General features: G+C 42.1%; 1 protein-coding gene across 2 annotated transcripts in view; it reads left to right on the forward strand.

Annotated features, from left to right (window-relative positions):
* The first annotated feature begins 15,432 nt into the window (after positions 1–15,432).
* LOC120799866 (protein kinase C beta type-like) overlaps positions 15,433–16,777 on the forward strand; it is a 36,330-nt gene continuing 34,985 nt past the window's right edge. For both annotated transcript variants that reach the window (XM_040145322.1, XM_040145321.1), the window contains exons 1-2: positions 15,433–15,828; positions 16,656–16,687. In XM_040145322.1, coding sequence (XP_040001256.1) covers positions 15,665–15,828; positions 16,656–16,687 — 196 coding nt within the window. In that variant the 5' untranslated portion in view covers positions 15,433–15,664. The remainder of the gene's footprint in view (positions 15,829–16,655; positions 16,688–16,777) is intronic.

The raw sequence follows: 16,777 nt of genomic DNA on the forward strand, positions 1-16,777 counted from the left end.
CTCATCTAGGTCTCACACACACACACACAGACACACACACACACACACAGACGCATAAATGCAATCGTTCAGGTACTCCCAGCTTTACTTTTGCTTTCACTTCAGTCCGCTGATTCTTCTAAATCACGTGATCTGCCAGCAATATGAGTGTGTGTGTGTGTGTGTGTGTGTGTGTGTGTGTGTGTGTGTGTGTGTGTGTGTGTGTGTGAGTGTGAGACATTAAATGTAGCTTACATTTATATATGTTTGCTCTTTAATGGCGTAAAAATGCAAATGATTACATGCTGTCACTCCAGATCCAAAGGCACAAAAGGATCAACGATGGCAGACAACGGTGGGCAGCGAAAGAGTGGCAGGCGTGCAAGCTAACGTCTGCAGGGCTTTGGCCACTGGCACCGGGGCAATTTGAAAACAGGTGGGGGGGGTTGCTTAGGTAAATGAGAACAGATGCGCGCAGGGGCGGAGAGGCCAGCAGGAAGGACACCCGAGCAGACGTGAGCGGCTGGCTGTGAAATAACATGAGAGTTGGTGACAATGAAAACATGGACCAGGCAGAAACACTAGGTCAGTCTCCCCTCCCCAAGGGACAGCTCCCAACGTTGAGGTCCGGCCCTCCCGCCTTGGCCGACATGTACCATGTCAAGTCCATTGTATTCATACAGCACTGAATCAGAACAGAGGTTTTATCTCAGGGCACTTCTCTAATGGAGCAGGTCTAGACCGTGGTCTTTGTGATGTTGTTCACAGAGACCCAACATTCCCCGGTCAGCAAGCCCTTGGGGACAGGGGTGAAGAAAAAACTCCCCTCTAAAAGGAAGAAAACTCGAATAGAATCTGGCTGATGTTGAGAGGCCAACTGCCGCGGCCAGCAGGGGGGAAGAGAACGTGGCGCAATGCAGGTTCCACATAAAAATGTATAAAAGTAATATTAATAAGACTGACAATAACAATAAAAAAACTAATAAGGAGGATAATAATCATCAAGGAGACTAATGATGGGGGCAGTAGGTGGTTTGCAGTCACAGATCCAGACTCTGCAGCTCCAGAAGAAGAAATAACTGCAGAAAGCGAAAAGAAGAGAGAGGAGAGAGACAAGAAAGCACAGAACTACTGGAGAGAGAAAAAGCCAAGTTAGTAACAGGCATTAATGGGATATGAATGAGTATGGCCAGAAAGGGAGAGGAGCTCAGTGCATCATGGGAAGTCCCCCAGCAGTCGAGGCCTATAGCAGCATAACTAGGGGGTGGTTCAAGACAAGCCCGAGCCAGCCCTAACTATAAGCTTCATCAAAAAGGAAAGTATTAAGCCTACTCTTAAATGTGGAGAGGGTGTCTGCCTCCCTGACCCAAACCGGAAGATGGTTCCACAGTAGAGGATCCGGACAGCTGAGGGCTCTGCCTCCCATTCTGCTTTTGGAAACATGATCTCCACAGTCTCTCTGGCAACGGGTAACTTGGGCAGAAGAACGAAATGAGCAAACTTGGAGAACCTATCAACTCCAGTAAGGATGTCCGCGTTACCGCCAGACGAGGCAATGGCCAGTGACGAAGTCCAAGGACTTGTGGAATCAGGAGGGGGTGAAGCCGGCCCGCCAGTCGCTTGTGAGACCTCTTATTCTGGGAACAAACAGGACCTGCTGCCACAAAGTCCCTGGCATCGTGCTCAATAGTTGCCCACCAGAAATGCTGCCTCAGTCATCCCATCGTAAAGCGAACCCTTGGAAACCCTACAGAATAGTTTCGGTTATAGTTTCGGGTTGATGAATTTCGTTCCATGTTGTTTATTATTTTACTATCGGCCAACCTTGAAGCTTAAAAGTCCTCTAATAACTTCTGAGAAAGAACTACGCTGAGCGCGGTAACTGTTGTTGCTGATAGTTCTTGGCGCCAGTCCCGGGCATAGCAAAAGAACAAAAACAAACTCATATTAAACAAAAGACGATGAATGCAACAATGTCTACAACCTCAGACATGATCTCTGTTGCATTCATGAATTATTCAATCTTTAAGGATTGAAAACCTTCATTTAATGTAGTGTGTTGTCGTGATTCTGATTATTTTACAATGACTTGACTTGAAGATAGTCTCGACACCTAATCACGCAACAGTCTTACACAAAGTTGTACGATTTTTGTCATTCGCCTGACTCTCCAAAACATTTAACTGGGGACACTGGGCTCTGTGGGTGATAAAACAGTATATAAAAATAAACAAAAAATAAAACAGTGGTTTGGTCGCGGCTCCTCAGCAGAGAATGGACACCTTGTGGAGAAACGATTTAACTGTGCACACGCACATAGACACGTACACCCACACACTAGCAGGACTTCCCATAATATCAGTGAATAATGATCAGACAGCACTGAGCATTTACATGGCCTTTATTAACTAAAGGTACAGCCGCCGGCTTTCTGACACCCGTAGGTGGTGTCAACCCATTTCCTTCTGTGAATACAAACGTCTCTGTGACGTGTTCTTATCCCTCAGGCTGTGGAGCCGGACGGTTCTTTTTTGTTTTGTCTGTGCATCAAGTAGGCACCTGCTGTGACGACCAAGATCCCATAGGTAGCCAAGACACACTGGAAGAGAGCAGAGGGAGAGGGAGACACAGTTCTGACTTGATATGTAAAAACTTCATAAGTGTTCAACATTTAGCGGAACCTCTGCGTGTGTATGCGCATGTTATGTACATTTCGACGCCCCTGCAGGGTGTAGCTATTAAAGTACTTCCTCCAACCAGTCAGTTCCACAGAAGCTGGAGCCTCGATGCCAAACAGCTGCCTCTGAAAAACACAAAAAAAACAAAACCACACACGCACACACACACGCAATCAGAGGAAGCACTGCAGTCAAAATATCTTGATTTTTCTTAAAGTTATTTCCATTTTACCTCTATATATAAAAAATGCAGTTTGTCAGTAAAATTATAGACAATGTAATTTCTACACCACATTTCATTGCAAGCAAACTCAATGTGCAAGAAAGATATAGTAAATAAAATACAAATCCCACTTGAAAAATTAAAGAACAATTAACCACAAACAGAAAAAACAGCATCGGTGAACCCTGCACCCACCCTGTGTCAAATAAGAGAAAGTCAGGCACAGCACATTTTACCGTCAAAATGAAGGTGAAACCGTCAAATTTAAATTATGTGACCATGTATTCTGCACATCAAACAGTATGACACATCAATAACTAAGCTCTAGTGAGTCTCATATAATATATATAATCTAGATGAGGCTCTGCTCCCTGCCATTTTTTTGGTGACAAGGAGAAAATGCTGCACACAAACATTAAATACAGACCACAATTTAAAGATTTGACACTAGAAATTTAGCGAATTCTCTGGCAGTGTCAGTGTTCACACACACACACACACACACACACACACACAAAACCATGTTCAAACAGGCATTCCGCTGACTAACATGACGGTTTGGGTTGCGACAAAATGGTTTCTGGTCATGTAAGTCACATTCATCAAACCCTCTGACTTAGATTTAACTGAATTATTCATCAGCCGGAAATCCAGCTAATTATCTGGACTTGCTGGTAGCACAGAGCTCTCATTCTCCTCAAGCTCTCCACTGTATTTCTGTGTGATAATAGCTTCAAACTGCGATTCCCGTTGGTGGAAGATTTTGAAGTTTTTCTTATAATGCATATGCTGAGATTATTTAAAAAATATATATATATCTTACTCCTCCATCTGTCACAGAAATCCAGGAAATTACAGGAAAATGTACCTTTTTCTGACACTGACAACATCATAATCATCTAAGTTTCTAAAACTATGAATGCGTTTAAAACTCATGCCTTCTCCATGCTAGGTTTTAAAATGGAGGTCAGATATGAAGCTGTAAATGAATAAACTGACATTTTGTGATACACACCTTTTCTCTTCATTGCTGCGAGTTAGATGAGAGGATCAAAATGCTCTCATGAGTGTACATTATATATAAAGCTGCCACTAGGAGATGGCTATTTTTTGCTCAGCATAAAGACAGGAAACAGAGGGAAACAGCTTGCTTGGCTAAAAACCTGGACCTCGGCTTAAAAGGCTAGCTTGAAAAAGGGATTGGCTTGAAAATCACACACATTCATATTTCTCCGGTGTACCTGCAGTAAATAAACAAACATCTACCATCTCGTGTGTGTTTATAATATGGCAGGGGCAGAAATAAAGCAAATAACCTGGAGATGATAAAAAAGTATTTAGATCAAAACGCAAAAGCTATCCCTGACACTAACTTTCTAAGCGCTTTATGAAAGTCGACTGGACTTGCTTGTGGTTCCTGAAATCGGGAATAATATCCAAAGGCTAGTCTCACAATGTATCACAGTCTCTAATAGGTGAGGGTCTACAGTGTGACAATGTAGTGCTTTACAGCTTGTTTATTGCTGCCCCCAAGTGGCCAACATAAATAAACCGGTACTGCAGGTCTCATAGAGTGTTTGGATTTTAGCAAGTAAAATACATTTGATGACCTCATGAAACTAAATACATAAAATCATCCTTCGCACAAATACGTCCATCTAATGTTATCTTGTCCTTTAACATGACTTGTTATTGGTATCCTTACTTCTGCACATTTCGGCCTGTAGATGGGCATTTATTTGCAAAATCCACAAATCATAAGCCTTACATATGGTCTTATATCGTATATAATGTAGCCATTAGCCTATAGATTTTGAGGGTCCTTAATTTCTTATCTTGTCTTATTTATTTTTTAAATAGTTTGTTTCGGTTTCCTGCCTCTTTAGACTGTTTCTTGCACTGGTGCAACGCCAATTTCCATTCTAGAAAACAGCCTGATCTCATTTTAGCTTATTTTATATGATCAAGCCAGAAAAAGGTTTGTGAAAGGTGCTCCACATAAGGTACAAATGCACCAGCAGGAAAAAAAGCTAAAATGAGAAAGCGGTATCTTAGGAGCAGTGGCAGGGGAAGAATTCAGATAAGTAAAAGTGTCAGCAGTGTGAAAATACTACATAACAAGAAAGTCTCCCGCTTTTTAAATTTTAAAGTACAAGTAAAAGTCCATAAGAGTTTCATTAGTAAAAGTACTCATTATGCAGAAGGGACCTATATTACTGAATTATTTTCACCTATGCATGAACATGTAAGCAGCATTTTAAGGTGGACTTCATTTGAACTATGTCATATGACAATCATATTGTGTTTCCTTCTTAAAATAAGTGAAAGCCTGTCTAGTTAGATTATTTCAACGTGTTTCCGCCAGAAATCAACTTGTTTCAATGAATTTTTTAGAAATGAGTGAGAGAATCTTGGAGGAACACAAAATACGGGATTGGGGAGGGAAACAGGTGGAAATTATCTCACCGCAATGGTAGATTTTTTTCACTTGTTTTAGGAAGATAAGACTTGGGACGCAATAATAAAAACGAATTACTTGCTAAAATTAAGATTTTTACAGTGTTTGCACCGTGGAAATTATTAATCTACAAAAAAGCAATGGTAATGGAGTAATAAGCACAATACTCCTTCTGAAATGTAGTGGAGTAGAAATATAAATTAACATAAAATGAAAATACTCAGCAATAGTTTTGTATTAAGGGTGGTTACACAGTGGACTGTCTTTGTTTGTCTAAAACAAAAATATTAAAATCTGTAGATATTTAAAAAAAAGAGTTAATTCTCTATCAATCTCAAAATGTAACAGGTAAATAATATTCACACATGATTATTTAAATTAATTTAAAACAGTATCAGGCACAGAAAACGTCTGTTACCCCATAAATGACTGTAACCTATTATTGTATTCTTTTTACCAATGCATTGATGCATAACCAGCATTTTAATGTTGCTGCTGGTTGAGGTGGAGCTCATTTTAATTACTTCATATGCTGCTGGGTAGTTAACTCTATAACACTGGGTCATACTTTATCAGCTGATCAGATATTTGGCTTTCAAAATCTTAACTACCGCTGTCACAAGTACAAAGGATAATATTTACAGTATGTGGTGAAGTAGAAATATACATTTGAACAAAGTGGGAATACTCAAATTAGGTACAAGTACCTCAAAATTGTACTTAAGTACACTACTTGAGTAAAAGTACTTAGTTACTTTCCACTGTTGCTTACAAAAAACAAAAAATATATAGTTGATTTACAATGACATGAACTGGGAAGTGCGAAAAAAAAAAAAAAATCATTGTTTGCTAAATAAAACCCCAAATCTAAAGACATGGATCCATTTGTCTCTTGGAAAAGATTCGATTCATTCCATTAATGATCGACCAACCTTTGTTTTGGTTATCGGTTGCGATTTCGCCGCAGCCCCTGCAGACTGGACATGCAACAGTCGATTCCCGATCTTACCTTCACCTCTGTTACCAGATGACCGAAGCTGGTGAGGGGGATCCGCGTTTTGACGGGAGACGTCGGCATTTCTGGAGACAGACTGAATGGGGGAGAAAAAAAAAGCCACGTTACACCGCTCCCCGTGTCCCACACAGTCACCGGACGGCCTCGGCTTTCATTTAAACGGTCCCGTCGGTGGGCGGAAAGGACGGGACGCTTACACAACGCTGTCATGCGCGGGCGTTGCGTTCCGGCCGACAGCGGCGTCCTGTCCAATCGCGTGTTTTCTTCGTAAAGGCGCCGACCAATAGGCTGTGGCCCGGTTGGGCGGGACTCGTAGGGTTGGTTACACAAACGGCAGCTCTCCGTGCGCTGCCGGTCGTCCACTCGTCTGTCCGCTAGAGGGCGCGGGATTAAAGTCTATGAACGGGTATGTCCACCCGCGCACGGGACCAGGTCAAACAAAAGGGGAAAATAACTGTTTTACACAACCATCAACGCAGGGCCCGGCAATTAGTTAATTAATAATATTGACAATTTTCTAATTTGATGGCAAGGTTTTTTTCCCCCCAAAGATTATTTTATTTATTTTAAGAATAATAGCAGATTTATAAAACAACGGCTGTTGATGGTGGTATACAGATCACAAATGCATGAACACAGACTGTGTTCTCTCCGCTTTCTTGTCCATTTTAACTAGTTTGCTTATTGATTTGATCGTTATTTACAGTTCACAGCTTAAAGAGATCAGTTGTCCCTGTGTTTGGCTAGGTTTCAGTCCGTGCGAGTGCTAGTAATATTCATTTTGAAATCAATCTGTCACTGCATTAATTTACAATTGAATACATTTCCGTATGTGATTTACATGTAGCTTAAACAACAGATCACATGAAATTCCCTAGTGATCAAAAGTGAGATGGCAGCTACTGAGATCTTTGAAGCTCTAGCAGTTCATCGTGAATTGATTTAGCTGCTGCTTTATTTATTCATGTGGAAGAACAAACTGAATAACCAAAATGTCAGCTCATCAAAATTTTGTATTTTTCATTTACAGATAACGACTAGTGGAAAATCAAAAGCTAAACTCAGCTTTAGTTTTAGCTAAGGCTAGCTAGCCTTAGCCGCAGCTATCTCACAAGTTGGCTTTCGTTTGATATAGCCCTCTGACTTTAGCTGTGAGTGAGAGCAGAGTGTGCAGTCAGTGTGGTGACTAGTGCAGCATGCAGATTAACAAACCAGAGTGCAGATAATGTGTTTGTAACCAAACCAGTTTTTAACCAAATATGTTACTGCATTTTGCCATTTTGCCTTTGTGTGGCGGCATAGGCTACCCCGAGCAACATGAACGTAAGAGGCTGAGGGGAAAAAGCCTCATTCAGCTGTTCACCGGGGGTTAGAAACACGTCCTCTAGTGTTGCCCACCTGCTCAGCATACAGTACACTAAACAAGCTCGGGTTTAAACAGAGAGATTCGGCTTATGTTATATGATTTGCACGGAGCAGAAACCTTCCAAGAGAACTCAGCTTGACGTCACCACCGAGGAGGGCTTGTTGTCTTCAGTGTCTAAAGGCTGATATGCTGTACATTCACTGGGCACTGTATTAGGAACACCTGTACATCTGCTTATTCATGCAATTATCCAATCAGCCAATCATGTCGCAACAGAGCAGTGCCAAAAATCCTGCAGACACAGGTCAGGAGCTCCAGTCAATGTTCACATCAAACATCAGAATGGGGAAAAAAACGTGATCTCAGTGACTTGGACCGTGGCATAATTGTTTCGCACCATTTTACTCAAAATGGTGCGAAAAACAAAAAACATCCAGTAAGCAGCAGTTCTGCAGACAGAAACGTTTTTGTTAATGAGAGAGGTCAGAGGAGAATGGCCAGACTTTGAGGCGCTTGGGCTACAACAGCAGCAGACCATGTTGGGTTCCGCTCCCGTCAGCCAAGAACAGAAATCCGAGGCTGCAGTGGGCACAGGCCCATGAAACCTGGAGAGCTGAAGGCTGGAAAAACATATTTGTTCTGATGAATCTGGATTTCTGCTGAGGCACACAGATGGTAGGGTCAGAATTCGGCATCACTGGACTCGACCTGCCTCATGTGAATGGGCCAGGCTGCTGCTAGTGGTACGGTGGTGGGGAATGTTTTCTTTGCACAGTTTGATGGCCCTTGATACGAATCAATCATGGTTTGAATTCCACAGTCTATCTGAGTATTGTTGCTGACCACGTGCTTCCCTTTATGGCCGCAATTAACCATCTTCTAATGGCTACTTTCAGCAAGATAACGCACCATATGACAAAGCAAAACTCGTCTCAAACTGGTGTCATGAACATGACAGTGAGTTCAGTGAACTTCAGTGGCCTCCCCAGTCACCAGATCTGAATCCAGTAGAACACCTTTGAGATTTGGTAGAACGGGAGATTGGCAGCATGAATGTACTGCTGCAAATCTGCAGAAATGATGTGATACAATCGAGTCAACATGGACCAGAATCTCAAAGGAGCATTTCCAACTACTTGTGAAATCCTTGGCACGAAGAACTGAGGCTGTTTTGAGAGCAAAGGGAGGCCCTACCCAGTATCATTATGGTGTTCCTAATAAAGTGCTCAGTGAGTGTATAAACCAAAAGGAATCGCTGCTCAGAGGGTCTTAAGCAGTGAAAAGCTCCCTTCCATTATTTTAATTAGTGAAGTATTTCCCAAACTGAAAGACAGGCGAGCACACACACAATTTCCTTAGAGTTTAGTCATTTGTGCACAGGAATGAAAACTGACAAAGCTCCAAGTAAATCTCAAATTATTTTCTTCATCTTCCCATTTCTGTCACCACAGTCCATGTTTACTGCTAAACTACACCATCATCTGTGTGTTGGCAGTAGTGAAAGGAAGAGTGTGACTGAAATTGAGAGTCTCACAGCAGCACTTCCTGTATTTCACAGCAGCACTTATTGTGTACTCCCTGTAAATATAACCCTTAGATTTCTGCTCCAGCTGTTTATTGATCTTTTGCATCAATGACTACTTGTTGACTGTATAATCCCACTAAACATTCGGGATAATGACCAGTATCTTGACCCAAATTTGAAGGCAAACGCTCTAAAACAATGTACAACTTATTGAATCAGTTTTAACTATAAAGTCCAATATCACAAATTTGCCTCAAGTGGTTCTTACCATCTGAGCAGCATTTGACACCCTCAGTCCTTAGACCCTCTTCTCCATTTGGATGACATGTTGCGCTACCTTGTACTTTTTGAGTATAGATCTACTTAATATCAGTCGCAAGTACTCTTTTCATCTCAGGTGCCCTTTTCAGATTAAACCATCAGGTTTCTCAAGATAAACAAGGCTGAACTTGTCTGAGGCTAATTTCTAGTTCAACTTGTCCACTAATTATATTATTTAACCCTGGTGCACCTTTTTTCTATAAAGCCTATCCTGGTTAGCAAAGAGCACTCAAGACCACCTGAATCTTTTCACCCCCCCCCATGAACTCCTTAATTTTCTCCACAAATGTTTACAATTGGATTATTAAATTCTTCAAAAAAATGACAATCTGCACTGAACAGCAACAAATAGTTTTTATTTTTTGTAACTTGTAGTTGTTGTTTTTTAAAATAGATTTAAAAAAAATATTCTATTTACTTTTATTTTTGGCATAGTTTATTACTTTTGATATTTTACTGATAATTCTTCAGATATTTTACTAAAGGTTTCATATATTTTGCTGATATGTTACAAATTTGTCAGACATTTTATTTATTTTATTTTATTTTAATTATTTTATAATTAGAGAGCTAGATTACATTTTACTCTCAAGAGGTCACAACTGCAAGTAAATTTATAGGGTTTTGTTGCTTTAACTGGGATGTTTACAGAGACAGAGGCAGGTGGGGCTGCACTGCAACATAAATGTAAGGTTCCTAGTCAGTGAGGTTACAGCTTTTAGAGTCACAGCATCGATTAAAGCTCAGACTTTTTTTGCAAATTATTTTTTTACACCATCATCTGTGTAACACTAAATTTGTTTTTCATTAAATACGTCAGTACAGCTAAATGGTATCATTGCTGGTATGACTGCTTGCAGTTACTGGCAGGTGACAGATCAACTTATTTGTAAGCCCCTTTATATGAAGGGAACCTGCAACATAACAGGTTCACACATTCGAGAGAAACAGCGGTTTCCGTCATTCACAAATAACCTCCTACACATAACATGACCCTTATCAGATAAATGCACAGTCTTTAATCTGATGTGATCAAACAGGGCAACCAACCACCAAAATATCAAAATAGACTGGCGGACCCTTTAATGCGCAAATTCACTAAATCTTTTTTTGTTTTACGGAGATTGGCAAGAAAAGCATCAAAAAAGCTGTGCAACGGTGTCACGTGTAGATTGCTGTGTTACAAATATATGGTAAATGCTAGAAGGTCGTATTAGTGTGAAAGTGAAATATCATAAAATCAGATGTGACTCAGTGATATCCAAAAAGTATTAGTGAAGTATCCGGAAAAAAAATCTAGAAAATATCCAAAAAATCTGATTTACCCCTGAATTCTCTGAATGTTAATGTAAATACCTGACATGATGGCATTATAGCTCCCTGCTACTATGAAAAAACAAAAAAACAAAAACAAAACCCTGTTTGGATCCCTGACTCTAATGGAAATCAAATAACTGACAACCCAAAACTATGCGGGAGTGCTAGTTCGTTTTAAGATCCCAGTCTGACTGATTGCTTACAGTTAATTAAGTGTTATTATTGAAAACAAACTGATACACAAAACTATTCCCACAATCAAAACAAAGTGCAGTGTTGAGCTATTATTTTATTTTTATGGTTTAGAGAAGTGTTCTCTGAGGACATAATTTGTGGTTTATACGGTGTAACAAATTATGGAAATTAAAAATCATTCACTAACACTTAATAGATCAGTTATAAGCCATTAGTAAGAACAATTTGTGGGATGCCAAGAAGGTGATACAAATCATAAACCCTTTATAAAGGGTGCCTTGTTAGAAAGTGGTACCCACCTGTTTTTGAGGTGATGATGGATTTAGCTAATTTACAAAAGAAGGCTGATTGAGACCAAAAATTATACTGTGTTATGAATTCAAGGTTCAGGCAATCATGTGGGTTTCTAAAACGCCTTAAATTACCAAACCAAAAAACCCACTGTACACTACCGGCTCAGCACCAATCAGCAAACAGACACTGTTAGCGGGTAGCTGGTCAACAGAGTGGAGCATTTAGCAGCTAAAGAGCCAGATATTTCCATCGGGATTTGGTGGAGACCAAAAACAGAGCTAAAAAAAGTGAATTTGGGACTTTTATCAGGTGGACACAATCACAACTGCAGATGGATGATAATGTTGCTCTGTGTCTGCTAGATATGTAAATGAGCATCTGTTTGTATGTCACCTCCAAGCTCTCATTAATTACAGTGTACACAGACTATACAGGGTAGCCGCATTATTTACTCATCTCAAGACCTCTCTGATTTATCTTGTTACAACTTCAGGTGTCCCCACCCCGAGGTTGCGAAGCAACAACATTACATAGATAATATACGGGACCTGCCTCATAGTTGAACCTGTATTAAAGTGTTGATAATTCGCTAAAAGAAAATAAAATTAATAAAGTTATCAAACCTGATTGATATGCAGGCTTTTGGGACCCCTGGGTATCTGGGGGCTGGGGCAGTTTAAAACTTTACCCCAGTTGGTAATCCAGGCTTGTATGTGTGTGCAATGCCAGAATAACTCGCTTCTCCCCCACTTACCTGCCCCCTGTGCTTTGTTTGTGCCATGTCATATCCATTTCACATTAAAGGAACAGTGTGACATTTCTGGAAATACTATCAAGGTTTGGTTTGTTCTGGACACAAATGCTAAGACAAAGGCGCTCACAGGTGACCGCTGAGCAAGCACGCGAGCAGGTAGACAGGCTGGCAGATGAGCAGGCAGATACAGGTGACGGGATCCCAGAGCGCAGGCAGCAGACATACAGGGAAACACAGAGGGACAGAAACAGACAAACTGACAAGGAACAAACGAAGGGCACTGGAAAAAATGTAGTCCAAGGTTCATTACTGAATGAGGTGCAGGTGGGAAGAGACCAGGTGATTGCAGGCCTGACTGGGGGTTTGGGAACAGGCACTTGGATGAAACAATGGAGAGAAAATCCGAGGACATCTGGTGGACAACTAGGAGAAGGGAGGTCTGGCGAGATGAACAGTGAGCAGAGGTTGGAGACAATGGCCGAGGGGAACAGTAGAGCAGACTGTGATAAATGCCTTTATTGTTTGTTTATGTTTTCTTGCCAAGAGTTAGATAAGAAGATTGATACCACTCCAACGTCTGCACAATAAATATGAGGCAACAGCCAGCACCTGCTAACCTAACTGCAGCAACGACAAGCTGTTTTACAGCTGGTTATGTGCAGGGCTATTTCTTGGCCAGAAGCAGTGACTTCCAGGAGTCTCCACTGACGGTGATGGCCAGACTTCACCGCAATTTAACACGTTTACACTGCAGTTTTTTTGTACAGATTAAACAAATGAGATATACCGTGTTTATTAGGAGCTTTAGAGGTGCTGGTAGGTGTATTGTGGTACGTTTGGACCGTCAAGGTAGCTTTTTCTCCCTGTTTTTCCAGTCTTCATTCTAAGCCAAGATAACTGACCGCTCTCTGCATATTTACTCAACGTCTCATGTAACTCTCATGGAGCTGAAGCGATTAGTCCGTCAATTGATTAGTTGATCAAAAGATAAATAATTGGAATATATTTTGAGGATTGATTGATTTGACTCATTTTTAAGAAAATATGTAAAAATTCTCTGGTTTCAGCTTCTCAGATGTGAATATTTTCTGGTTTCTGTAGTTTTCAATGATAGAAAATTTAATATGTTTGGGTTTTTTCTTGTTTATTGGGAAGAACAAGACATTGGAAGACATCACATTGGCCTTTGGGGAATTGGGACAGACATTTAACACAATATTCTGACATTTTATTAACCAAATGACTTATTGATTAATCCAAAAGATTATCCACAGATTAATCAATAGTAAAAATATTTGTTAGCTGCTGAACTGTTGAACTGTTCCCTTTAATTACACTGCAGTGCTGGCATAATACTTAATCTGTGTTGGGCTTTGGTAACTTGAGTAAACACAACTTTATTAGGAACATGCATAATTTGCATAACATAACATAAATAACGAAAAATGGATTTCAACACCTTGACAAGACAGGGCCGCAAAACTAGGTAAACTAACAGAGCGGGAAAAGCACCAGATAAACATACATTAGCTTCTTTTGTTGTGTTACCTAGTTGTAGCAGTTTGTTACCAAGTGTAACCAGATACAAACAGCTGAATTGTTTGCATTAGTGATTTTATTTTGATGTAACCGCCAGTGTGGGTGCATTTGCAGCCATTCTGCCCGAGGGTTTTTGACATGTCTGTAGCTCTCTTCACCAAGTGGGAGGTACCGTTGGTCTCGGAAATTCCCAATATCCCCGACTTGGAATTACAAGGTGGAGGCTGATGTGATTTTTTTTTTTTAAACGATATGACGTAAATGTGGCATTATTCAAATCATTAAAACCAATAGACCATTTGCACAGGAGACATTTTGACTTGTCATGGCAGGAAACGGACAGGTGAGATAAATTTCATTAGCAACTGCCCAGTTCCATCAAGTGTCCTTGTAAGTTTTCACAGTTAAGCCCTGATCATAATCGGACGCAGACGCAGACAGCTGATGCCCTTCTCTGCATAGGCATATGTACAGGCTACTACAGTCGGGGGTGGACGTACACTGACATGTTACACATGTGTGCTAAAATACATGATGGTGACCTCTGACAGCAAGAAGAAGAACTCATTTGGTTGTTGCAGTGTGCACGACTATTTAACAAGAATAGGACCAAGGAAGGTGCTCATGCACAGTCAGTAGTCTTGTAGTGTTTCAGTCCGCACAGGGGTTCGTGGACATGTGGTCGTGGAAACCATGAACTGGCCTTTAGCCAGCATGCACAATACCAGGACCCTGTAAAAGTAGCTCATCAGTGTGGGACAGTAGAGTATTTTAATTTTTTTTTTTCAGCATCAATGGATTGGGTCGATGGAGGGTGGATACCAGTTTAGTCTCTCTACGTTCAGTGGGCAGAGTGGTCCGGGATTGTCTTATTTAAATTTTGTGGGTTCTTGGCCGGCTGCTGTGGCAAGAGTTAGCCACAGGTGCATGTGCATTCAGGGATCATCTTTTTTTTTTTAAGAGTTGGAGGGAGTGTAACTGCGCTTCCGGGGTCGGGACTTCCGGGGAGCTGTGTGCAGCCACCGAGGCTAAGCTGGCTTGCTGGATGGTCATTAAACCCTTCCTAACCGTACGGCCGCCTGCTTGTTAAACTGCAGTGTCTTGTTTTCTGTCTCTACACGTGCAGGAGACCAGAGATGCGGCGTGTGGATGTGGGGGATTTGACGCTGTTTACAGGCGCCCTCGACAGAGCTGACAGCTGAGTAACGGCAGCAAAGTAATGAGCAATGCAATGCATTACTTTTGCTGCTGAGTAAATAGTAATGTGATTACTTTTTTCAATGAGTAATGTGCCATGAGTAATTGATTACAGTTTTCACACTGTATCTTATATGAAATGCAGTCGCTTTAAGTTAAAATGCCTGCTGTGAAAAAAGGTCTACTGAACATGGGGCTATGGGGGCCCCTAAGTCTGGGGCCTCAGGACTCTTGCCCGTTTTACCAGGTTAGAGATCCTGAGGCTTTTGTTCTTCTGTGTCTCCTATAGTCAGACTCTACTGGAAGTATGCAGTAAGCTTACTTGTGGTCTGACTTGCATTGCTCTTGAAAGAAAAGGATTGCTTCATAGGTGAGACACACATAAACACCTGCCTGCGCACACACACAAGTGGCAGTTTCTACAATCAAGACTGGCTGAGGGGGGGAGAGACAGAGACAGAGACAGAGAGAGAGAGAGAGAGAGAGAGAGAGAGAGAGAGAGAGAGAGAGAGAGTGTGTGTTTTAAGCAGCAACACATCGATGAGAACAGGGAAACAGCCGCGCGGCACAGGGACCCACCGGAAGAAGCAGCAGCTTCAGCGCGAGCTGGACGCAGACCGACAAAACACCGGCAGCACGAGCGACACCGAGGCGGCCAGAGGGGCGGAGAGGAGGAGGAGGAGGAGGAGGAGGCACCTGCACCGCGACTCGTTCTCCCCCGCTGCCTCAGTCGTCTCTCCCTCTCTCTCTTCAGCTCTCCTCACCCATCGTTCCTCTCGGACCGCCGCCGCTTCCTCGTTAAGATGGCTGACCCCAACAGCGACGGAGACGTACCGGAGAGCGCGCGCGGCTTCGCCCGTCAGGGAGCCCTCCGACAGAAGAATGTGCACGAGGTGAAGGACCACAAGTTCATCGCGCGGTTCTTCAAGCAGCCCACCTTCTGCAGCCACTGCACGGACTTCATCTGGTGAGTGTGTGAGTGTGTGTGTGTGTGTATGTGCGCGCGTGCGTGTGTGCGCGCGTGTGAGGGGAAAGGACACAGGTGATTCACTTGCTGCTGCTGCTGCTGCTGCGGCTGCGGCTCCGATCGGCCTCCCACCACTCTGACAGTGCTCAGACGCCGCAGTCTTTCATTCACTGTCGTTGTCAAAAGCGCCGCGGTGCGCCATTCCTCTGGCTCTCCACATTGCGGTAGCACCGCGGGCCGCGTTGTCGGCAGCCGCAGAGCAGCGCCCGCTGCTCGGCGCTACCGCATCGACCCGGCGTCGATCCCTGAAAACTGGAGGGCCGGGTGGAGGAATGCAGCTGGAGACACACAGACACTGGGCCCCACGGTTGCTCCCGCTGCAGCAGCTTTGTGGGTAGATCTGTGTGTCCATGTGTGTTTGGATATCTGCGAGATGAAATGATTAGTTGATTAATCGATTAGTCCACAGACAGAAAAATGATGAGCAACTATTTTGATGATCGATTAATTGTTTCAGTAGTTTCTCAAGCAAAAAATTAATAAATAAATAAATTGCAGATCTCTGCATTAAAGATTTGCTGCTTTTCTTTGACATATATCCTTGTGAACCGAATATTTGGGAGTTTTGGTTGAACAAAACAAGATATTTGAAGATGTCACCTTCCGCTCAGTGAAATCTTTTTACAGTTTTTGTGTCACCTACTAAATGATTGATTGATTGATTTTAAAAATAATCATTGATTGCAGGCCTAATCTGTATGCGTGAGTATGTGTTATTGTCATCTTGTGAATTCCCCAAATTTCACGTTCCTGTCTTCTGTCCACAGGGGCTTTGGAAAACAGGGATTCCAGTGCCAAGGTAAGATCAGTATCTTATTCACAAATCCCGCTGCTGCATAAGGCTGCGGGTGTGTGGACGGATCTTCACTGTCTGGAGTATTGCTCTGTG

Source organism: Xiphias gladius, chromosome 15, assembly GCF_016859285.1.
Source record: "Xiphias gladius isolate SHS-SW01 ecotype Sanya breed wild chromosome 15, ASM1685928v1, whole genome shotgun sequence".
NCBI lineage: Eukaryota > Metazoa > Chordata > Actinopteri > Istiophoriformes > Xiphiidae > Xiphias > Xiphias gladius.